The 25,092-nt window shown below is 41.1% G+C and overlaps 1 protein-coding gene across 8 annotated transcripts in view; it reads left to right on the top strand.

The window, feature by feature from the left end:
* Window positions 1-25,092, top strand: part of TP53INP2 (tumor protein p53 inducible nuclear protein 2) — a 48,065-nt gene that overhangs the window by 9,746 nt on the left and 13,227 nt on the right. For 5 of the 8 annotated variants that reach the window (XM_070744856.1, XM_070744855.1, XM_070744850.1 and 2 more), the window contains exon 2: window positions 19,717-20,087. In XM_070744856.1, the coding sequence (XP_070600957.1) occupies window positions 19,964-20,087 (124 nt within the window). In that variant the 5' untranslated portion in view covers window positions 19,717-19,963. Of the gene's footprint in view, window positions 1-13,760; window positions 13,869-19,716; window positions 20,088-25,092 lie in introns of all 8 variants that reach the window. The other 3 variants (XM_070744858.1, XM_070744852.1, XM_070744854.1) reach the window with 1 other exon arrangement.

Genomic DNA, 25,092 nt, shown 5'->3' with positions numbered 1-25,092 from the left:
AGTTAATCCGGACAATATAGAATAGAATAGAATAGAATAACAGAGTTGGAAGGGACCTTGGAGGTCTTCTAGTCCAACCCCCTGCTTAGGCAGGAAACCCTACACCACTTCAGACAAATGGTTATCCAACATCTTCTTAAAACTTTCGGTGTTGGAGCACTGATTGCTCCAACATTTCAGGAAATTGCTCCTTAGTTCTAATTTGCTTTTCTCCTTGTTTAGTTTCCACTAATTGCTTCTTGTTCTACCCTCATGCACTTTGGAGAATAGTTTGACTCTCTCTTCTTTGTGGCAATCCCTGAAATATTGGAACACTGCTATCATGTCTCCCCTAGTCCTTCTTTTCATTAAACTAGGCAAACCCAGTTCCTGCAACTGGTCTTCATATGTTTTAACCTCCAGTCCCCTAATCATCTCTTCTGCTCTTCCCTGCACTCTTTCTAGAGACTCAACATCCTTTTTACAACGTGGCAACCAAAACTGAATGCAACATTCCAAGTGTGGCCTTACCAATGCATTGTAAATTGGTATTTTCACTTCATGTGATCTTGATTATATCCCTCTATTAATGCAGCCTAGAACTGTGTTGGCTTTGTGGGCAGCTACTGCACACTGCTGGCTCATATTTAAAAGGTTGTCCACTAGGACTCCAAGATCCCTCTCATAGTTACTACTGTTGAGCAATGTACCACATATACTGTACCTGTGCATTTTGTTTTTCTTGCTTAAATATTAAACCTTATTTTTTTTCACCATTGAATTTGATGAGACAAATTGGGCAGACAGAACTGAATAGAATGGAGTGGATTGGAGTGGAATGGAATGGAATAGAATAGAATTTTTATTGGCCAAGTGAGATTGGATACATAAGGAATTTGTTTTGGTGCATATGCTCTCAGTGTACATAAAAGAAAAGATATATTCATCAAGAATCATAAGGTAAAACACTTAATGATAGTCCAGGTACAAATAAGCAATCCAATGAGTTGTTTCCCACTACATACCGAATATGATCCTCTGGAACAATGTTTTAGAAGGATTGGTTGTGTCTAAAAGGTTTGGAATTTCAGTGAAGGAGGCGACCCAATGTATTTTAAATTCCATACCAGAGTTTGGAAGGCTGTAACTGGAAAGAGGAAAGGAAAGTCGCTGTCTCCCATGAGTTTAATCTCCTCTCCCTGACAACAGATGGCCCTTAAGCTTACTGACCCATAATCCCAATGGTATCATTTCCTCCTCCCCCTTGGAAGGGAAAGGGTGGTGCATATGGTTATTCCCCCTTACAGCCTTATCCTGGGGCAGATGCTTTCAGAAGTAGGTCATCTATAGCTGTCTACTCAGCAGGTTTATTTTGCTCATGCCCCAGCATAGCCAAATTTCTAATATTTCTGATTCTGATGGTATTTATGCATTTCTTTCTAGATGTTCACAAGTAAATGTCATGACAGTTTAAGGGGATTCTTAAGGAAAAGCTGGAATAAAATGGTTATGGCTACTACCTATTTATGATTGGTTATATTTAATACAGATGGAACTTTCAATTAAATGCAGCAGTTGTAGATGGCTCTTGTTAGTGTTTCAGCCAGTTCTGCTTTTATCAGAGTATTTTATTCCAAGATCAAAAAATCAAGATGTTTTCTGTCACTGTGCATTATTCAATTCATTAAAGTGGGGGTGCTGATGCTTCAATTTCTTAGTTGTGGCCTCTGCCTTCCCTTTTTCACACACACACACACATATCACACTCAAATGCTCATGTTCTTTTCCGTTTTTCTTCTCTAATGGTTGAAAATCAAGGAGGATTTTCAGTCTTTAGTTACTATCTTGGAGGCTTTTTCTACGGCTGAATATTTTTTTAATATTCTGTGAACCTTCATTTTAATGGATCTACTCTAAAAAAAACCCGGAAAACACTTTCTTTGAATCAAGCTTTCTTTCTACTCACTTCAAGGGCACATTCGCAAACAAAATAGCACAAAATAGAATTCTTTATTGGCCAAGTGTGATTAGACACACAAGGAATTTGTCATTGGTGCATATGCTCTCAGTGTACATAAAAGAAAATATACATTTGTTAAGAACCATGAAGTACAACACTTAATGATTGTCATAGGGGTCAAATAAGCAATGAGGAAACAATAAATATTAATAAAAATCTTAAGGATACAAGCAACAAGTTACAGTCATAAGTGGGAGGAAATGGGTGATAGGAATGATGAGAAAAAACTAGTAGTAATAGTAGTGCAGACTTAGTAAATAGTTTGACATTGTTGAGGGAATTATTTGTTTAGCAGAGTGATGGCGTTCAGGAAAAAACTGTTCTTGTTTTGGTGTGCAGTGCTCTATAGCGACGTGTGCCTCTTTCATGTACTTCTTTTGGCAATAATATTGATGTGTGTTGCCACTGACATTTTCCTGGTTGTTTTTGCAGATATTTCCTGGTGGTCTTCTATCTAAGTGTTAACTGAGTTCACCGGTTTAGATAAAGGAAGCCAGGTGCTGCCATCAGTCTTGATGAGTTCCTTAAATCTAGGACTAAATTTGGTTACTCATCCACTGTGTATACAAATTAATTAATAGCATTAGTTTGTATGTGTGTGTGTATGTGGCCTGGATCTTTGGTTCCCTCCAAGCCCAGGTCATGTGTCATCTTTGACTCTAAACAAGGAGGCCATCCCCTGGACTAAGCTGGTGTGCAATTTGGGGGGAGTTCTGGATTCACAGCTCTTGCTCAAGGTATTAGGTGGCAGCTCTGGTTAGCAGGGCCTGTGCTCAGCTTTGTCATGTGTGCCAATTTCACCCTTTCCTGGACCGGGAAGTCTTACTCAGAGTTAATCATGCTTTAGTCACTTCCCACTTATATTTCTGCAAAACGCACAACAAGTAGCTGCTATTGGAGACCATTTGCTCATGCGGTGATTGATGATATCCCTAGGTTTACTCACGTTACATCCTTGTTGTGCAAGTTGCACTGGATCCTGGTTTCCTTCCAGATCCAATTTAAAGTGCTGTTCATTGCTCTTAAAATGTATATGACAGTGATGGCAAACCTATGGCATGGGTGCCACAGGTGGCACATGGAACCATATCTGCTGGCACGTGGTTGCCCCAGCTCAGTCCCAACCGGCATGTGTGTGCCAGCCAGCTGATTTTTGGTTTGCAGAGAGGCTCTGAGAGGGCATTTTTGGCTTCCAGAGAGCCTCCAGTGGGATGGGGCAGGGTGCTTTTACCCTCCCCCAGCTCCAGGGAAGCCTTTGGAGCAGACCTGGGCAAGGGGCAGCCCATGGGCTGCATCTGGCCCACCCGCTGTCTGTGATCGACCTGCCTGCTACCTTTGATCAGTGCACGGAGATCGGGGTCCACTCCAGTGTGAGAATGAAAGAGCTCACCATGTCTGCTGGGACTCCTCCGGTTCCTGCTTTCCTGATGAATCATGAGGAAAGCAGGAAGCGGGGCAGTCCTGGCAGATGCATTGAGCTCTTTCATCCTCACATTGGAGCAGACCCCGACCTCCTACCGAGAGCAGCCGAGCACAGAAACCACGCAAACACTCCAGCACAGTGACTGTGGTGCACTGTGTTGCCATAAAGCAAACAATTATTGGGTCTGTAGAGTGGGTCTTGGTGTTTAGGTCAGACCAGGGTCCAGCCCTCTAAAACCATCCCAATTTCTCATGCGGCCCCATGGCAAAATTAGTTGCCCACTCCTGCTTTGGAGCCTGGGGAGGGTGAAACACGAGCCTACTGGGCCTACCAAAAGTTGGGAAAGAGGCAGTTTCTAGCCTCCAGAGAGCCTCCACAGGGCAGGGGAAGCTGTTTTTGCCCTCCACAGGCATTAAATTATGGGTATGGCATTCGCTCATGTGCGATAGTGTGCACGCACCCTATTTTGACACCCGGGGAAAAAAATGTTCGCCATTACTTGTATATGACATGGGGTCAGGTTACGTGTGCAACTGGATCTCCCTAAGAACAGCTGCCCAAATTGAATAGGATGGGCCTATTCAAGTCTCTTGCCATAAATGGTGCCCTCTATGAGATCTGGGAAGTTGCCTTTTACATGGCAACCACCACAGTATGAAACACCCATCCCCCTGAAATTTGGCAGGTCGTCACAATATTAAACTTTCTGAAAAGCATTCACAACCTGACTTTATCCCCCCACCCCCCAGGCTCTACGACAGACTGAGCTATGCTTAGTTATAGTAAAAGGGTTTTTTAAATTTTAATATCTTTGGTTTTAATATTTTTATTGTACAGATGTAGGTTTATCTCTTTCAATCTGCATTTTTCTCCATCCTCACTTTGAATGGTCAACATAACAGTATTATCGGGATTAGCAGATGTTAATCCACTCCCTAAACCCTTTTGAATTGCAAGTGTATTTTACTTTCCAATTTAAGATGGAACTTTGTAGGATCTCTTGCTAAAAGCCTTGCCACTGAAATAATGGTGACGTGGAAGGATTCAGTCCACCAGATAACATAATTCCAATCCAAATTAAATTTAAATACATCTCTCTGACCTAAATTAAACATAAATAGTATAGTCAATCTCTGTGGCTCAATTTGCATTTTCATGATATGATGTTGTATTTGTGAAGTAAAATCTTACAGATGCCTTTGTAAAAGAATGCTCCATTGAATTCTAGCACCTCCTATCAGGAGATCATGGTTTTCAATCAGATTTCATGTGCCATCAATATGTTTTTCATTGCAATAAAAGCTGGTAGAAAGGCTATGGCTTTTGGCAAGTAACAGCTTCAATTATTGTCCCATTTGTTAGTTTTATGTCCAAATACACAATATGAGCCAGCAGTGTGCAGCAGCTGTCAAAAAAGCCAACACAGTCTTAGGCTGCTTTAACAGAGGGATAGAATCAAGATCACATGAAGTGTTAATACCACTTTTTAATGTCTTGGTAAAAGCATATTTGGAATACTGCCTCCAGCTTTGGTCGCAACTGTATAAAAACGATGTTGAGACACTAGAAAGAGTGCAGAGAAGAGCAACAAAGATGATTAGGGGACTGTAGGCTAAAACATACAAAGAACAGTTGCTGGGATTATGTTGAGTTTAATGAAAAGAATGAATGGGTTGACATGATTCTAGTGTTTCACTATCTAAGGTGTTGCCACAAAGAAGAGGAAGTCAAACTATTCTCCAAAGCATCTGAGGGCAGGACAAGAAGCAATGGATCGAAACTAATCAATGAGAGAAACAACCTAGAACAAAGGAGAACTTTCCTGAAAGAAGAGTTAATCAGTGGAACAACTTGTCTCCAGAAGTTATGAATGGTCCAACACTGGAAGTTTTCAAGAAGAGATTGGACAATCATTTGTCTGAAATGGTATAGGGCCGTGATGGCGAACCTATGACACGTGTGCCATATGGGAGGGTACATGAGATTTCTCCATGTTTCAGCTCCGGCACGCATGTGCACGCTGGCCAGTTGATTTTCGGCCTTGGGAAAGTCCGTTTTGTCCTCTGGATGCTTCAGAGAAACTTCCCTGAAGTCCCAAAGGCAAAAAAAATTCCCCGATAGACAAACCAGAAGTGCGTTTTTCTGAACTTTCTGCCCATTGTTGTGGTTGGTTCTAGGCCAGCTCCTGTAGCTGAGGATTTTGATGTGGATCTGTGGGAGTCGTCTGTTTATAGAAGACCTGTCTGGTTGCCAGCTGCCTCGGACAGTGAAGATGAATCACCAGCAGAGGCAGACAGTGGGGGGAAGAGACAGACAGGGGAATGGGTGCAGCCAGCCCACCAGCTAGTTCTCCAGCTAGAGAGTCCTCGGACTCAGAAGGGGAAGACATTATGAATAACCCTATCTTGAATCCCCACATGTGCAGGAACTTGGGAAGGATGGAACAGCTGCACAGGCACCAAAACAGATAATGGAGTGCAGCTGTTTAGAGGTTAATTACACTGCTGAGACAGGGAGGTTTGGAGTGCTGGGCGTGGGTGTTTTTCGTTAGCATTTTGGAAGAAAAAGAAAGAAGATTTGAGCAGCGTGGTTTGCTTCTGTTTCGGGATTCCTGTGAACTCTGACACACTACAGCCGGAAAAGGCTGCGTGATTAGGAGTGTAGAACTCTGGCTTTATTGATCCATAAATCACCCCTCTGCTCTGGCACAAGCCTCCACTTCAAGTGAACTGTTGGTGTGAGTAACTGTCACCTCTTGGAACTAAATAAAACAGTAATTGGTTTTCGCATTTCAAGCAGGGGTTTAGCCTCTGAACATAAAGAGACTTTCTTGATTTAATGGTTTATTAGCCAGGCAGAACACTCATTTGGGCAGCGATTGGACTAGAAGATCTCCAAAGTCCCTTCCAACTCTGTTATTCTCTTAACATCCATTATTCCTTCATTTCTGATGTAGATTTCTTAGAATTCTCTCCTGGCCCCAGTTCCTTTTAAAATACAACTCCAATTTTTGTGTGATTTAATATTTCTTCACTTCTTTGAAATTTAATTAAAGAAGCAACTCTCTAGAGATCACATGGCTGGTAGTTCGTGGAACTATATTTTCTCTGCTGAGAAATACCAGAAGTGTTTCAAAAGATATGATAGCAAGAGCTCCATTTTCCCTTTTTAATGGAGAAAATTGATCAGGCAAGTTTTAGATTCATCAGCTCAATCAAATAATAAATGAGAGCATCAAAGTGAATTTCAGATTTTCTATATTGAAATTCTGAGTTTCTTATAGTATCCTTCAGCTCACTTAACATTCTGGGTTGTTAATGTTGCTGGCTAGGGACTTCTGGGAGTTGAAGTCCACACATTGTAACATTACCCTAGAAGTCAGATTGCTATGGGCAATCACGAGGAAGCCAACTAACAATATGGTAAAAAATAAACATACATTCCAGAGTTTCTCATTCAAAAAATGCAAAAGGAAAAATTATCCAGATGAAGTATCCAGAAAGGACGTACATAAGTGCACTGATGTGTCCTTCGTCCCCTGTCCAATTGTCTTTCCTTTCTCTCACTTATCATATATATTTTCTTTCTTTCATATATCCTCTCCTCTAAGTTCACTTTACCCTTATATATATATTACTACATGTCTATTTTTCTTCCTATGTATTTGTGTATTGGACAAATGAATAAATAAATAAATAATAAGTAATACCACAAGCCTGTTTGACTGTAGAGGCTACCAAAAATAATGACTATTTAGCACTTTTGCAGGAGACCGTCAAAAAATACCGTGAATGAATGCTTCACTGGAGTGTTGATAGACTTCTCAGAAAAGAGCAATAGCAAACTTTTTCTGTACTGAATCCAGGAAGGCACTTTGTTTCTATGCGGTCACCAGAAGTCGAGCTTGATGTGAAAGTATTTTCACCAAAAAGCCTGACTAGTTCGTTTTTAGTTACTGCAAGCCATACTGAGAGAATGTTTTTAGTGAAGCATCACTAACACAGATTGAGGATCGATGTGACGGTCGTTACATAACTGTGATTAGTTGGTCCAGAATGAAGGAACTGTTAGTCAGCATGGACTGACTGCTGCTATGCAAGGGAATATCTGTAAAAATAGTTCTTGGTAACAAAACTAGTGCAAATAAGACAACAAATTGGGTGCATTCACGCAAGATGCTGAACCGTCAGTTCAAAACATAGGAAATACATTTGCTCAACATGTTTAAACTTGGTTATTATTATATCTGTTCTGTTTTCTGGGTTTTAACATGTTATAGACCAGGGGTGTCAAACTCAGTTTCATTGAGGGCCACACCAGGGTTGTGTTTGACCTTGGTTGGCCAGGCTGGGTGTGAGTTTAACACCCCTGTTATAGACACTCAGTCCATTTGGCTATTGCTCAGTACATTTAGGGCTACCAGAACGTTAGCCTGCCAAAAGCTTTACCATTAACAACAACAATGAAATGCTTCTTTCTTAATGTCTGAAGAAGCCCAAATATGGTAATCCTAGAGTTATGTGAACCTAAAAATGGGTTGAGTAACCAAGAGGGCTGGGTGAATGGAGCAACTTTGCATTACAAGCACGAATCAATGTGATGCTTTGTTGTGCTCTGGGGAGTAAAATTTTGGGAGATTAGCTTCTGAGGCTCTGAGAGCTCAGAATGACTTTAGTGGCAAACAATGATCCTTTGAAACAGGACACATTTCACAGAAGTTGGGACAAACTGTTTCCTTGAGGAGTATTTTTTTTAAAAAAAAAAACCCTGAAAACTACATTGACCTTTGAGGCAGGAGTTGTCAGTCTCCCTGAGAATAGCAGGACAAAAAAGGTGGACTAATATATAAATAAATAAAGCCAAAACCTGAGTAAAGTCCATAGAAAAACTAAGATAGGTTTGAAAAATGATTGATTATTTAAATCATTAATAAGTTGCTGCAGAGGTGGAGACTGGCATGGATTGCTTGAGTTCGAGGCTGCTGTCCTCTCGAAAGAAATACCACTGAGCATCACAAGAAAGGTTGCCTAACCTATGTCTGAAATATGATTGTCAAGCCCCAACTGGCTTGCCATACCTGGTGGGGATGGAGGAAGGCAGAAACTGCTCTGGTGGAAGGAACAGCTGCACGGCGCAACAATGAGCCGGGTGCTGACAAGGCGCTTGAGTGGGACGGCATCAGCCACAGCGGTTGCAGAAGCGAGAGGGCAATGCTCACACACACACACACCATACAGCTGACTAGTGGCTTTCCAGAACTCAGCTAGCTAGCGCCAGATGCAACAGAGTGCGGGGTGAAGCAGTTGGAGGCTGGACAGAGGTTGGTTGCCTATGCACCGGATGGTAAATTGCTTTACTAATGTGGAACAGAATGCCGACACTGGATGCTGATTGTGTGGGTGGAACTGGGGTGTGTGGCCCTGCCTATATAGAGCATTGAGAGCCAGTAGCTCCCAGTGCTGATTTTGCAACGAACTCCTCCATATTCATTTTTGCCTCAGGCTGAAATAAACCTGTATCAAACAATTCCAGAGCTTGTTTGTTTCTGCATTCATCAGGCCCGGGGATTTGGACAAGTGAGAGGAAGTCAGCGCTTCCATATCTTCACACCACTTGTGGACTGGTTGGTCCTCTCGAAGATGATAGGGGATGGCAGAGGGGCTGAAGCCCGTGCTGGACATGGAAGCTGGGGGGAGCCAGTGTTGGCAGAGGAGCTTGTACCAGGTGTGGTGGGAGACAGTGGTCAGCCCGCAGTGTGGCTGAAAGTATGTGATGAACAAGCCACCATGCAGTCCATCAAAGGCTGGCCAGGTCTGAGGGAGCAGTCTGTAGACTACCTTCCCCAGGAGTCCAGCTCCTGCAGAAAATAGTGGTACAGCTCGGACATGGCTGTGGAAACAGCCTGTAGGCCACCTACCCTGGGAATCCATAGTGCCAAGCAGTCTGAAAGGTGAGAGAGAAAGCTGATGGATAACAAGGAAGGTGAGTGTAGTTATTCAATGGCTCCAGGAAGCTACACCATGGAGATACTACAGGAGTGGTTTGGAGAGGCCAGTTTCTGGGATATTCCTTCCTGGTCTGTTTCTTCCTGAGACATGGTTCCTGAGGCAGCTGAGAGCTGGCAGGATCACCAGTCAGGATCTCAGTCAGATCCAGTGTCAGAGACTCAGTTCCGTTTGGCCAGTCCAAGGCTGTGGTTGGATGCTGTGCCTTGTTACATCCACTAGGCTCTGCAAGTGATGCCATTGGAACACAGCCATCAGTCAGCTTGGCAGGGTCCAGACTGTACAGGGTTCTACAGGGCCAATGGGGTTTTGACCGCAGCCAGGGGTCCTCCGGCCTTACAAGCAACTTTTGATGCGATAACTTTGCAACAAACTGCTACGTACTCATTTGTGCCAGGCCTCAGGCTTGAATAAACCTGTATCAAATGAATCCAGAGCTTGTTTGTTTCTGTGTTCAACAGGCCTGGGGATTTGGACAAGTGACAGATTTCTTATCACCTTCAGAGTTGCAGTTTTCTGGCATTCAAAGAGCTTACATCTTGGTTTTTCAGGAGCCACCTGAAGTCCTGAAGCTTGTACCCTTCCGTTCTATATAAACGCAAGCATTTTGCAAATCAAAGTCATCTTGCATTTGATGTGGAGGGTCATTGCAATGGTCTCTGGTCACTTTGCAATTATTAAAGGCATGCTTTGTCCAGGTACTCTTGATGTAAATAGGTTCAGTGGGAGAGTATGTGATCCCCACCATTCCTCTCGGATACCTTATTTGGTCAAGCAGCTTATGCAACCCATGATTGTAAGAAAAAGGCCTGCTAAATATCCCATAATTGTGGGACCTGATTTGGAAGGAGCCATTTAAGGTCACGGAATCCCTCACCGTGCTCAGTGCAGGAATTCATGAGTTTCCTCCTGAATATTTAGCCTCACACTTTGGTAACTACTATTCCCACAAACGCACCATTCTTTAGAAGAAAAGGCAAGCTAGCCTTTTACCACTTACAATTGTGAAAATAAGATGCAAGCAATGCTTTGTTATGAGCAAACACACCAGCCTCTTGTTTTGAATAGGCTTCTGCTTCCCTTGCTTCTTATTCTCATTCTGAAGCCTCTTTGGCATTTGTGTTGCTTTAATGCTTCAGTAGTCAGAATTCCCAGCTAGCAAAGCAGTCTCAGTGCATAACAAGCTCATGTTCCAAGACTGTTTTTCATATTCCTTCTTCTCAATCATCTCCCTGCTGTGTGATGGGAAGGGACCCTCATCCCCACCCAATATTCTTACCCGTTCTTTTTTCAATGTCATGAATGGGACTAAATTGCAGAATGATTTGCTGATGGAAAGGCTAACGCTCTCTACATGGGGCTACCTTTGAAAAGTGTTTGGAAACTTCAGATCGTGCAGAATGCAGCTGCGAGAGCAATCATGGGCTTTCCCAAGTATGCCCATGTTACACCAACACTCCGCAGTCTGCATTGGTTGCCGATCAGTTTCCGGTCACAATTCAAAGTGTTGGTTATGACCTATGAAGCCCTTCATGGCACCGGACCAGATTATCTCAGGGACCGCCTTCTGCTGCACGAATCCCAGTGACCAGTTAGGTCCCACAGAGTGGGTCTTCTCCGGGTCCCGTCAACCAAACAATGTCGCTTGGCGGGACCCAGAGGAAGAGCCTTCTCTGTGGCGACCCCGGCCCTCTGGAACCAACTCCCCCCAGAGATTAGAATTGCCCCCACCCTCCTTGCCTTTCGTAAGCTACTTAAAACCCACCTCTGCCACCAGACATGGGGGAATTGAGATACTCTTTCCCCCTAGGCCTTTATAATTTTATGCATGGTATGTCTGTATGTATGTTTGGTTTTTATATTAATGGGTTTTTTAATTGTTTTTAGTATTGGATTATTATTATATGCTGTTTTATTATTGCTGTTAGCCACCCAGAGTCTCCGGAGCGGGGCGGCATACAAATCCAATAAATAAAATAAAGAATAAAATAAAGAAGATCACCACCTTCCTTGCTGAACTTCTCTTTGTAGACTCCATTCAAGACTGGGTGTCTCAAAGGTGCTTTTTCAAGAGGCACCTGGACTTTCTGGTTTTTCTTTGAAGACCTTTCACTTCTCATCCAAGAAGCACCTTTGGGACAACCAGGACATTGATGACTGAGAATCTCCATAGACATTCAAGACTGGGGCTTTAAACAAACCCTGAGAGAGTAACATTCAGATACTTGATTATAAAACAAGGACTTGTGCAAACAGCGTCTTCCCTACTTTCCACTTAATGAGATTTCCTCCACAGACTTTGAAAAGAGTATCCTATTCATGCAAGGACCTTCATGCTTGGCAGTAGCATATATCCTGGACCAATTTTTAAAAAATTCTGTCCTATTTGGTATTTCATGAATTCCAGAAATTGCTATTTTTCAAAAGAAGAGCACTGTGCGGCTAGCACTGTAACTAGTACATATTAGTGCTACTAATATTTTTTTCCCAGAACAACAGTCCTATGACAGAAATGCTTTCTTTTTTTTCTATCAACGAAAGACTTTCGCTTGCGTCTTCTGAAGCACCAAAGGCCATGGCTCTGAGTCAAACATGGTTATTTTAGTATGTAAGGCAAAATAATTCCACTAGAGCCCCCCTCCACCTCCACTCCAGGCAGTATAATAATAATATTTACTAACTAGGCAATATGATGCTACCAAATTGGCTGCCTGAGACAGCTACTTCATTCTACTTAATGGCCAGGCCAGGATCTAAATGAATCTGACTAAAGCTGTATTGAATAAGCCTACCATCCACTGAGAAATATAATCTAGTTTGTTCTGAGCCTGGAACAACAGGACGTCCACTATACATCAATAACTAAGAATGGGTACTCATGCTCCATTGACCACATAGGAGATAGGTTTTGCAAACCAATAAAGGGTAAAGGTTCCCCTTGCACATATGCGATAGTTGTTCCTGACTCTAGGGGGCAGTGCTCACCTCCATTTCAAAGCTGTAGAGCCAGCACTATCTGAAGATGTCTCTGTGGTCATGAGGCTGGCATGACTAAATGCCGAAGGCGCACAGAACTCTGTTACCATCCCACCAAAGGTGGTCCCTATTTTTCTACTTGTATTTTTTATGGGCTTTCGAACTGTTAGGTTGGCAGAAGCCGGGACAAGTCACAGGAGCTCACTCCATTATAACAGTACCAGGGATAAGAACTGCTGAACCATTTTGATGGACGATCTCAGTATCTTAGCCACCGTGCCCCTTTGTGATCTTAAACATGTTTCCTGGAATGGGAATCTGATAGAAGCACTGTAGATAAATATTTGCTTATTGTATTTGTTTGTTTAAATTACATATATGTCTGCTCATCTCACAGCAGAGACTCTGCCTAGGAATGAATGAGTGAGTGAGTGAGTGTGTATATGTGTGTAATATATTTTTGTTGATAATGAAAAGGAAGGGAAACCGAGAGGCAAAAGGAAGCTGTATGCTCCTCCCATATTTGGGTATATCAACAAAAAATATCACACACACACACACACACACAAACACAGAGACACACTCTTAGGAATGTTCTTCTTGGAAGTCTGTTGAAATAAATGGGCTTTGTTCTTGAGAGTAAACAAAACATAAGGTTGGAGATATGAGTTAGTGCCAGTATACTTATTTCATAAACACGTCAGATAAATGATTCCTGTGCCAAGCTGTTCATTGTCTTCTGAGACCTATCCTGTGCAGTTTACTCCTCTTACTGGATTAATTTACCGGTGTCAGCTTAGATGTAGGTTTGCTGGCATCATAAAGGCTTCCATTGAAGTTCTCTCCTTAGGCAATTGCTTCGAGCCAACCTTGCCATGGATAAGTACCAGACAACTATGAATAGGCTTGGGACAGAACAAATGTTATCGTGAAGAAAAGAAAGGCAACCATCTGTTACTGTGTGAAACTATCATCTTGTGTAAATTTAACTGGATAGAGACATTAGGATGAATCAGGTGGACCTTCTGTTGACAGCAGAAGTGATGGAGGTAACTCTGGGAAAAGGCCTCGTTTCTGTAAGATGTGATCCATATATTCACTCATTTGAACAACTTCTAGACAGGGGTGAGTTCTTCCCGGTTCGGACCAGATCACCTGAACCATTAGTGACCCACTAGTGACATGAAGATGGCGTCACAGATCCGTTTCTGTCTGTATCTGTCTCTGCGTGCTGACTTCTTTTTTTTTTGAATTTTTGGTGATTTTTTCGGTGTTTGGATGGCTTCTCCTCGTCCTCTGCTGTGAAAAAACCCTCCTGCCCCTGTGTTAATACCAACCTTCATTTCTTCGTCCAAAGCACAACTGAGCAACTCCTCAGCTGTGTTTTGGGCTGAAACCAGCTTCTGAGCAAGTGAATTCACCCAAGGGGACACATGAAATATTGCAATGCGAACCGGTGGCGAAGGTGAGTGGAACCCACCCCTGCTTCTAGAGTACACGAAGAACATTTTTGGTTGGGAAATCACATCCCACTAGTTCTGAATCAGAATGTTCTTTCCTAAATTCTTCACTTCCCTCTAAGATAGGTTCTAGGTCAGGGATGGTGAACCAATGGCACGGGTGTCACAGCCGGCACGCAGAGCCACATCTGCCGGCACACGAACCGTTGCCCTAGTTTAGCCAGCTGGTTTTTAGCTCACACAAAGCCTCCGGGAGGGTGTTTTTGGCTTCCAGAGAGCCACTGGGGGGGATGGGGAAGGTGTTTTTACCCACCCCCGGCTCCAGGGAAGCCTTTGGAGCATGGGGAGAGCTTACTGGGCCCACCAGAAATTGGGAAACGGGCTGTTTCCAGCCTCAGTAGAGCCTCCGGGGGGTCGGGGGAAGCTGTTTTTGACCTCCCCAGGCATTGAATTATGGATGTGGGCACTCGTGCATACGTGATAGTGTGCACGGATGCTGTTTCTGCACCTGAGAAAAAAAAAGGTTCGCCATTCCTACCAGCACCTTCTAACCGGGTGAGATATGCATTCTTTGAGATAAACTAAGTGTAACTTTAGAATTCTTTGATAGATTTTATTTTATTTCCTACTTCATATTCATACAAGTTTCAATGCATATACCTTGCATATATCTCAACAGCAAACACCCATAATTAGAATTCTGATATGCCAAAAGAGGGTGGCAATAATAACTGTAAATAACCTATAATAATAACTATAAAGCCCTTCATGGCACCAGACCAGATTATCTGAGGGACCGCCTTCTGCTGCATGAATCCCAGCGAACGGTTAGGTCCCATCAACTAAGCAATGCCACTTGGCGGGACCCAGGGAAAGAGCCTTCTCTGTGGCGGCCCTGGCCCTCTGGAACCAACTCCCCCCAGAGATTAGAATTGCCCCCACCCTCCTTGCCTTTCGTAAGCTCCTTAAAACCCACCTCTGCCGTCAGGCATGGGGGAATTGAGATCTTTACACTTTCATGTGTGGTATGTTTGTATGTATGTTTGGTTTTTTATATTAATGGGTTTTTTAATCATTTTTAATATTTATTGGATTATTATTGCACATTGTTTTATTACTGTTGTTAGCCACCCCGAGTCTCCGGAGAGGGGCGGCATACAAATCCAATAAATAAATAAATAAATAAACTGCAATCAGACACATGTGTGAGATTTTGGTGATTTTTTTTGCTTCCCTCAAAGTTGATTCCCCCAACAACAACCCCCAACCCCAATCATTTTTGTCTGCATGTATGCATTTAAGATTTGTGGCAGATTAAGAACCCAAACCAACTTTGAGGACAGAAACAGAAATACAACATATATACTCTCAGGCTAGGTACAGGTCCTAAGACAGACCTGGGCAAGATGCGGCCTGAGGGCCGGATGCGGCCCGCCCACTGTCTGTGACTGGCCCGCAGAGTTGGGTCCAACTTTTCTAGATAAGAACTGGGTGTTCAAGATATAATATATAATTATATAATTCTATTCTATTATATTATATAATTGTATAATTGTATAATAATTGTATAATTGTATAATTATATAATGTAATGTAATGTAATGTAATGTTATAATATAATATAATATAATATAATTATAATATAATATATAATGATTTATAATTATAATATAATTAACTCAGTTCTACCCAATAATATACTGTATTGGATAGAACTGAGTTAATTATATTAGTCCAGCCCTCTAAAACCATCCCAATTTCTCATGCGACCCCATGGCAAAATTAATTGCCCACCCCTGTCCTAAGATATGCATTTTCTACCCTTTCCTTGGCTCTTCGGGCTTGAGATAAATGTCCAAAGGATTCCGTTTTGGCCACAGTATTTCTACTGTTTCTGGTGCGGACCCACCATATTATAAAACCATGCAGTTGTAAGATAGAAGAAGAACCATGTAGCACACACACACCTTCTTTGTGCAATGTCTGTTAAAATATTTAGAACAGATGACACTTTTTCTGGTATCTAAGCAACTATTAACAATGTTGATAGTGAGATTTGCATTATTAAACTGAACTTTTGGAGTATTGTACTTCTACATTGCATTATTCACATTTACATACCTACCTAACGCACACTCTCACACACGTACAGATTCTACAATTTATTTATAGGCTTCTCCTTTCAAGTTATTTTTTAAATTGTGCGCATGCATTCACACACACACACTTCTACAAAAAGTGCCAATTGCTATGGACCAGTGATGGCGAACCGTTTTTTTCTCGGGTGCCGAAAGTGCGTATGTGTGTGCTATCATGCATGCACAAGAGCCCACATCCATAATTCAGTGACTGGGGATGGCAAAAATGGCCTTCCCATCTCCTCCGGAGGCCCCCTGGTGGTCTGAAACAGACCATTTCCCAAACTTTGGTTAGCCCAGTAGGCCTGTTTTTCACCCTTCCCAGGCTCCAGAGGCAAAAATGCTCTCTGATCCCCTCAGAGACTCTTCAGAAGCCGAAAATGCTTTCCAAGAACCTCTGGGTGAGCCGAAAATCAGCTGGCCGACACCCACATGCACATTGTAGCTGAGTTAAGTAACGTCTCACATGCCAGCAGATATGGGTCTGCGCGCCACTTATGGTACCCGTGCCATAGGTTCGCCATTACTGGTCTAGACACTGCCAATTGATATATATGTTCTGGGCACACAGTCAGTAGGGAAATGAAATTTCCCCCCTGTGTCTTATGGTTTGGCCATTTTATCAATTTCAGGATTTCTTCCCCCATCTCAATTTCTTGTGTTTGTAAATACCTAAGTGTGATACATTGAGAAATTTTAATAATGTATATTCATACTAAAGTTTGTACTTTCAATTCAAATTTCTCAAACTATTTAGCTTTTGCAAACAATTTTCTATCATTTTTTAAAAAAAGTTCCCCCCTTAAAATGCACATTTTAAAATAGATAATGAACTGCACTGACAATTATAATGAAATTTGGGGTGATTGGGAAAAAGTATAGGTTGTGTATCAGTTAAAACCCCCCAGCAAACTAAGCTTGCATTAAAGAGTAAACTAAACTTATTTACTCCATCCTTACTACAATTTGAAGAAAATTATAAACCTGTAAGGATCTCTGTTACTAATCATTTTACTACTAGGCAAATATTTGGCAAAGATAATTTGATTGAGCTAAGGTCAGAAAACCTGATTTGCATAACTATAATCTATAAAAATGCTTCTGAAGATGTGTTACACTGAAAACCTTTTTGTATGGTCAATATTAATGCATTTTAAATTGTCTTTCTCGGTTGTTAAATTAGTTGTAAATAATTTCTAGATTATTTAGAAATAGATCTTTTGGCATTTTGATTGCAGGCATATTTTTTTGGCAGGGTTTTGTACTAAAGTGTGGCATAGATATATACTGTATTTGTAAAAAGTGTGCAACAAATGGATACAATTATCTACTCTCCTGTTGATATGATAGACTGGACATAACTGAACACTTGTAGTTGTGGTGAAAATGAGTACATTACATAATTGTTTAATTAGTAATTAAAAAGTAAAATTGCTAATTCAGAATCTCTACTACATTCAATTTGGAAGTGGAATTGAAACTTGGCAGTATCTGAATTCCTGGATTTTTTTATTCAAAGCCTTGGCTTAATGGTACCAGTGTAAAAAAACGCTTCTAGCAAACAATTGCAAATGTTCCTACCATGAAATAGCAGCAGAGTTCTATCCTCCTTTAGTAGCTAAGAGAGGAACCAGCTCTTGATGTTCTTCCATCCCTTTGGATGAATGCATTGCTTGCGTTCAAACACTTGAAAAGATGGAAGGGAGGAAGCGTTTTTGCTTTTTTTTACTAAGGATGGAATGACTTTAGAGCCAATTAAGAGCAGCAATAAAGAATGCTGGACTTCTGTTTTCAAATCTCTCCTCAGCAGAGGATGTAACCTTCTGTCAGTTATAATCCCAGAGTTGCTGTAAGGATTGTTGGCATAAATTCTCTCAAAGTTGCCGTGAGGATAGCAAGTATGGAAATAATACTGTTTTTTTCGGTTTGGCTGGGAAGACGTTAATAGATGTTAGCAGTAAAAGAAACTGTAGATTTAAATGATTGCTGTGCCACAAAACTCTCTGCATTAGTTTCCTACCAATCTTTTGCCTCTGGGGCTTCATGGAAGCTTCCCTGAAACGTCCAGAGGCGAAACAGTCATTCCCAAGGCCAAAAATCAGCTGGCCAGAACACGCATGCACGCTGGAGTTGATACAGGGCAAAGTCTCATGTACCCTCTGATATGGCTCTGTGTGCCACCTGTGGCACATGTGCCATAGGTTCACCATACAATTCTAGAAGGTAATAGATGGTGAAAAAGAAGTAACATTACTGAAGATTCTGAGTTAAGCAACAGCAATTTGCTATAATTCCATATTGTGGACAGTGATGATGTTGGTATTGTTAATATCCGGTGTTAGGATGAGTTCCAACTTACCTCGCTGTTGGTTTGCTTCCTCCCACTGCACCTTGTGGGTGTGCGTCATCTTTTTATTATTTTTGGGGCAACCAATTATTATTTTGGTGGCAACCGATCCGAACCCATCCCTGATTGAAGTAATGTCCCCAACATTCTGCCTTAAAGAGGGGTTGAAACAGCAATTTCTAAAATCTCTACTCAGTATGGTCAAATATGGGACATGTAGCACACCTTGATGAATTTTGCAAGGTCTCAAAAACTGAAGCGGGTGCTTGGGTGAGAGGCCATCAAGAAATCCCATAGATGTGACTAGGTTGGGATTAGCCCAATGAAATATCTCAGAAGGTGGCAATGACAAATATGTGCTTTAGTGATACCAAGGAAAATTACATGGAGTTGAGTGCAACTGAAAGGAGATTTTAACTTTTTAATCCCAGGTGGTGGCTTGTAATTAGAAGGATTCATTGGAGTAGAAGCGTTCAAGGATGGAATAAAAGTAAGGGATGAGAAAGCATACAAGTAATTAACCGATATCCTGAATTAGTAATTACTAATTGCTTGCAATATGAGTATCGAAAGAGATCCTGAATTTGTCCTGAATTAATAAATCCAATTCAGGGACTTGGAACAGGAAGCAAATGAGGGAAAATATAGTATATTAACATTAATACAAGGAGGCTCGGCCTGTAGGAAACATCCTTCACCCAGACTGGGAGAGGGGGGTCTTCAAAGAGCTGAAGTTATCACTGAAGAAAAGCCTTCTCTGTGGCGGCCCCGGCCCTCTGAAAACAACTCCCCCCGGAGATTAGAATTGCCCCCACCCTCCTTGCCTTTCGTAAGCTTCTTAAAACCCACCTCTGCCGTCAGGCATGGGGGAACTGAGATATTCTTTCCCCCTAGGCCTCTACAATTCATGTATGGTATGTTTGTATGGATGGATGTTTGGTTTTACAATAAGGGTTTTTAGTTGCTTTAGTATTGGATTTACATGCTGTTTTTTGTTACTGTTGTTAGCCGCCCCAAGTCTACGGAGAGGGGCGACATACAAATCCAATAAATAAATAAAATAATAAATAAATTTCAGTAAGGGTAAGAAGGTAGGCTACCTTGCAGAGATGGAATTAAAAGATATCAGGAAAAGGTCATAATCTTTGGAGAGTCTTTGGAGAGGGGCGGCATACAAATCTAATAAACTGTAAACTATAATCAGAGTAAATTAAGTTTAAGATCCATACCAGGAATTCTATTCTTGTTCTTTCTTAGCATCATCTGAGTTCCTTGTGATTCAAAATACTTTTGTTTTTTAAAAGAGAATTTAAATTATTTTCTCTCTTCTCTCTCTCTCTCTCTCCACCCCACCCTTAATCTTTGCAGGCCTTTGCACTGAAGCCAAGTGAAGAACCTTATGATTGCACTATTCAGAACTCAAGTCAGATAAGACTTCAGAGGGGAAAAATACCATAGCATCAGACAGCTCCTGCTTTTTTGGAAGACTCGTCCATCAATTTCTCCCCAAATTGACACCACAGAAGCATCTTTTGGCTACACGCACTGAAACAAGCATCTATAGCCGTGCTTCCATCTTTCTTTCAAAGTCCATATTAGAAAGCCTTTTCCCACCATGTTCCAGCGTTTCACCAGCCTCTTCTTCAGTGATAGCAGCGCCATTGAAGTCTCTGAGGAACCTAAGCCTTTTGTTTCTAAAGAGGAAGAAGAAGATGGATGGCTTATTATTGATCTGCCAGGTGAGAAACATTGGAGGAAACGATTGGATTATCACATTACCTTTCTCAAATTTGCAGAATGGAAGGAGTGTGTCTAGTTCCATTTTTTAAAAAAGGATATAGAGCAAAACATGCACACACACACACACACACACACACACACATGGAGATGTTAGAACAAAAATAAAGTTAGGCAGCAATTCTTAAATTTATACAGAGGTAGTATTTGATCACTTTATTTTATTTATTTATTTGTTTGTTTGTTTGTTTGTTTGTTTGTTTTGTCATGTAAGTATTGGTGGTTTACAAAGGCATAATATTTATATACTCGATGCTAGTAAAAGAAAAACATTAGGACAGGGGACGGAGAGTTTGTGTCCCATACCCGTGTCTGAAACCTATCAAGAATCCAAATAATTTGTTTACAATTACATTTTAGCTTGAAATTCTGTGTTTCTCAGACTAGTTTTTCAGGCCAGCCAGACTTCTGCCTTACTGTTGAGTAGAAATTATATGACTCAACCACTTCCAATGGCAATTGTTTCCTTGTAAATTAGGTGCGAGTCAACAATGTTCTCCATAGATTTGTTTTTAACTTGTTTCTCCTTACCAATCCTCTTTAGTTTATTAAGTTACATTTTAATATCTTAACATGAAACTAAATTATTATACTTCCCATTTTACTTTTGCCCGTATCCTGGAGTATACTTTAAAATAGGTTTCAGATTAAAAGTACTGTTGTTTCCTTAAGAACATGATTGTACTTGATCTGTGACTTGGGCTTTATGCGCCTCGTACAGTAGGAGCCTTTAGCACTTCTGAACAGAAACTGAAGCATTAAGCAATGAGTGCTACACTCATGAATAAGGCATGGAGAATTAGCAGATGCAACAGACTCTCCCACTGGGTGGCTGAGAAAATAGGGCAAGGCAGCATACAATCTTGTTTCTCCAATACTCCTTCCCAATGTTCAACTGCTCATCAATTATTTGCTGTGGGATGCAGATACATGAATTTAAACTTCCCCAATATAGTCTGAATGAAAATGCCTCAAAATTGTGGGAAACAGTTGAGAAAAAGGAAAGAGGTAGCCAAACAATAGGGCTCCAGGCCCCATTTCTTGCCTTAACTCCACTGACGGGCAGCAGCTGGTGCTTTCAGGTGCGCAGCTCCGGTAGGAAAATCCCGGATGCGTGTGCAGCTGTGCACCCCCAACATGCCCCTGCGCAAGATTTGGCTTCTGCACATGTTCAGCAATCCAAATCTCACATGAGGACACACTGGAGCGATATTTTGGCTATTTTCGCCTATATTTTTGCTTCCGAGCATGCGCAGAAGTAAAAGTTCAGCAAAAGTAGCCAAAATCTTGCTTTTAAGCATGTCTTCACGAGAGATTTGGCTTGCTGAACATGTGCAGAAACAAAATATCACGCCGACGGGCTCACACATGATCAGTGGGTGCCCACGTGCCCATGATGGCTTCCAGGGGAGCTCCAGTAGCAGGTAAGAAGAGCGGCCCTTCACTGCTTAACTCAATTATTTCTTTAAAAGGACAGGGAGTGTCAGCCTGGTATCTTTCAAGTTTCTTTAAACCACTATTCAATAGAATAGAATAGAATAGAATTCTTTACTGGCCAAATGTGATTGGACACACAAGGAATTTGTCTTTGGTGCATATGCTCTCAGTGTACATAAAAGAAAATATAGATTTGTCAAGAATCATGAGGTACAACACTTAATGATTGTCATAGGGGTCAAATAAGCAATGAAGAAACAATCAATATTAATAAAAATCTTAGGATACAAGCAACAAGGTACAGTCATACAGTCCTATGTGGGAGGAAAAGGATGATAGGAATGATGTGAAAAACTAGTAGAAATAGAAGTGCAGATTTAGTAAAAAGTCTGACAGTGTTGAGGGAATTATTTGTTTAACAGAGTGATGGCGTTCAGGAAAAAACGGTTCTTGTGTCTAGTTGCAGTGCTCTGTAGCAACGTTTTGAGGGTAGGAGTTGAAACAGTTTATGTCCAGGATGCGAGGGCTCTGTAATGCCACCATCTGATCATGCAATGTAATAGTTGTTATTCAAAACATAACCTCTCCCTAGAGAAGGACAGGAAGTATATAAAACCTGAATGCATTGAATGGCAGGAATGGAAGCCAAGTGAACTACCAGTGGAGGATGAGGATAATCTGTTAATTAACTAAATGTAGATTTGCCTTTTTTTCATGAGAGACACAGGTCTTACGAATGTGGCATTATGAGAGAAAGACATTTGGAGGAAAGAATATAATTCCTTGCCTTGACTGTTTCCTGACCTGTGGCCCTTCAGAATTTATAGCTGGAGTTATAAGTCCCAATAAGCTTAAACAAAATGGCCAATGTTAGGGCATACTCACAATTGCAATTTAGCAATACCTGAAGGCCCACAGAATTTCCATCTTTTTAATTCCTACACATTGCAGTATGTGAACTAACCCAGCCAGCATTGGTGAGACTGAGGGATGTTACATAAAAATTTCCTGAAACAAATAATAATATTTGTTTCAGGCAAATATTTGTTGCCGATTAGTATCTGAACATAATTTAAAGTGATGGTTTTAACCTTTAAACTTAGAAACATAGAAACATAGAAGTCTGATGGCAAAAAAAGACCTCATGGTCCATCTAGTCTGCCCTTATACTATTTTCTGTATTTTATCTTAGGATGGATATATGTTTATCCCAGGCATGTTTAAATTCAGTTACTGTGGATTTATCTACCACGTCTGCTGGAAGTTTGTTCCAAGGATCTACTACTCTTTCAGTAAAATAATATTTTCTCATGTTGCTTTTGATCTTTCCCCCAACTAACTTCAGATTGTGTCCCCTTGTTCTTGTGTTCACTTTCCTATTAAAAACACTTCCTTCCTGGACCTTATTTAACCCTTTAACATATTTAAATGTTTCAATCATGTCCCCCCTTTTCCTTCTGTCCTCCAGACTATACAGATTGAGTTCATTAAGTCTTTCCTGATATGTTTTATGCTTAAGACCTTCCACCATTCTTGTAGCCCAACTTTGGACCCATTCAATTTTGTCAATATCTTTTTGTAGGTGAGGTTTCCAGAACTGAAAACAGTATTCCAAATGTGGTCTCACCAGCACTTTATATAGCGGGATCATAATCTCCCTCTTCCTGCTTGTTATACCTCTAGCTATGCAGCCAAGCATCCTACTTGCTTTCCCTACTGCCTGACTGCACTGTTCACCCATTTTGAGACTGTCAGAAACCACTACCCCTAAATCCTTTTCTTCTGAAGTTTTTGCTAACACAGAACTGCCAATACAATACTCAAATTGAGGATTCCTTTTCCCCAAGTGCATTATTTTACATTTGGAAACATTAAACTGCAGTTTCCATTGCTTTGACCATTTATCTAGTAAAGCTAAATCATTTACCATATTACAGACGCCTCCAGGAATATCAACCCTATTGCACACTTTAGAGTCGGTCTAGGTTTAGGACTGTCTCTTGCCTCATGTATCCCAGCAACCTGTTAGGGCTCACAAAGGTGGCCTTCTCCAGGTCCCTTCAGCCAAACAATGTCGGCTGGTGGGCCCTAAGGGAAGAGCATTCTTTGTGGGGGCTCCAGCTCTGTGGAACAAATTCTCCCCAGAGATTCGCACTGCTTCCACTCTCCTGGCCTTTCGGAACATGCTTAAAACACACTTATGCCAGCAGGACTGGGACCATTGAGCTGGGACATACTGCTCCAGCCCTGTTATGAGTGGAGATTGGATGAATGGGTTGAATGTTTGGACGAGATGAGTCGATAAGGTTTTTAAAATGTTTTATTGGAGTTAGTTTTAGTTTTAATTTACATTTTTTTCAATTTCTAACATGTTTTTAATGTATTACTTATGTTGTAAGCTGCCCTGAGTCTCAGGAGAAGGGCGGTGTAGGAACCAACCAACCAACCAAACAACCAAACAACCAAACAACCAAACAAACAAACAAATAAAATAATAGTACATAAAGATAAAGATTTCCCTTGTCCAGTTGTTTTCAAGAGGGCGATGCTTATCTCTGTTTCTGAGCTGAGGGAGTCAGCATTGTCCAGAAACATTTCAGTGGTTATGTGGCTAACATGACTAAGGTGTACAGTACGCTATTACTGTCCCACCCAAGTGGTACCTATTTATCTACTCACATTTGCATTTTTTCAAACTGCTTGGTGGGCAGGAGCTGGAGCAACTACTGGCAGCTCATCCTGTCATACAACACTCAGGTCTTGAACCCAGGCTGTCAGCGTTCCAAATGACAAGCTTAGTGTCTTTAACCACTGAGTCATCACCCCCACCCCCATTGCAAAATATAATACTTTATTAAATTTATATAACATCCAGTTATATAATATGGTGTTTCTTTCATTTCTATATTTCTAAACCAACATAGTCAGTATTAGCCAGGGGGTATTGGAATTAAAACTGATTCGGTTTGGAGGGCATCAATTGGAGAAGATTGGTTTAAATCAAAATAATCATTATAGGTAATGAATATATGAAAATAGCCTTGGTCTGTATGCATTTTAATTAAAATGCAGTGCTGGTTGCTTGAGGGGTGATGGTGGAAACAAAAACAAACAACTAAACATGTTCCTCTGGATAATCAAGGATATAATTATGATCACCTTCTTCCTGGTACCAGAATTGCACAAGGCTTATTAAGACATCAGCAGAGTTACCACCTTCAAATCCATCAGCTGTGATGATGTAAACATTATTTTTCTGCAACAGAGGGAAGATGTCATCTGTTTAAGCACCAAGCTAATGGAAAGCTTTCTTGGTTTTTGCAAATAAATTGGATTATCATAAGGATTTAAAGTTTTCCTTTTTTAATAGTAAGAATAGTAGGCTAACCAAGAGAAAATGAGAGAACGAAGAAAAAACATTTTAAACAGAAAGCAGAATCTTTTTCTATAGGAAGATCTTAGTTCACCTAGCAGAATAAATAGTAATGTTTAATTGTGAGATGATTTGGA

The sequence above is a fragment of the Erythrolamprus reginae genome, chromosome 3 (genome assembly GCF_031021105.1).
Source record: "Erythrolamprus reginae isolate rEryReg1 chromosome 3, rEryReg1.hap1, whole genome shotgun sequence".
Classification (NCBI taxonomy): Eukaryota; Metazoa; Chordata; class Lepidosauria; order Squamata; family Dipsadidae; genus Erythrolamprus; species Erythrolamprus reginae.
Note: the sequence above shows the minus strand (reverse complement) of the source record. Positions and strands in the feature narration are given on the sequence as shown.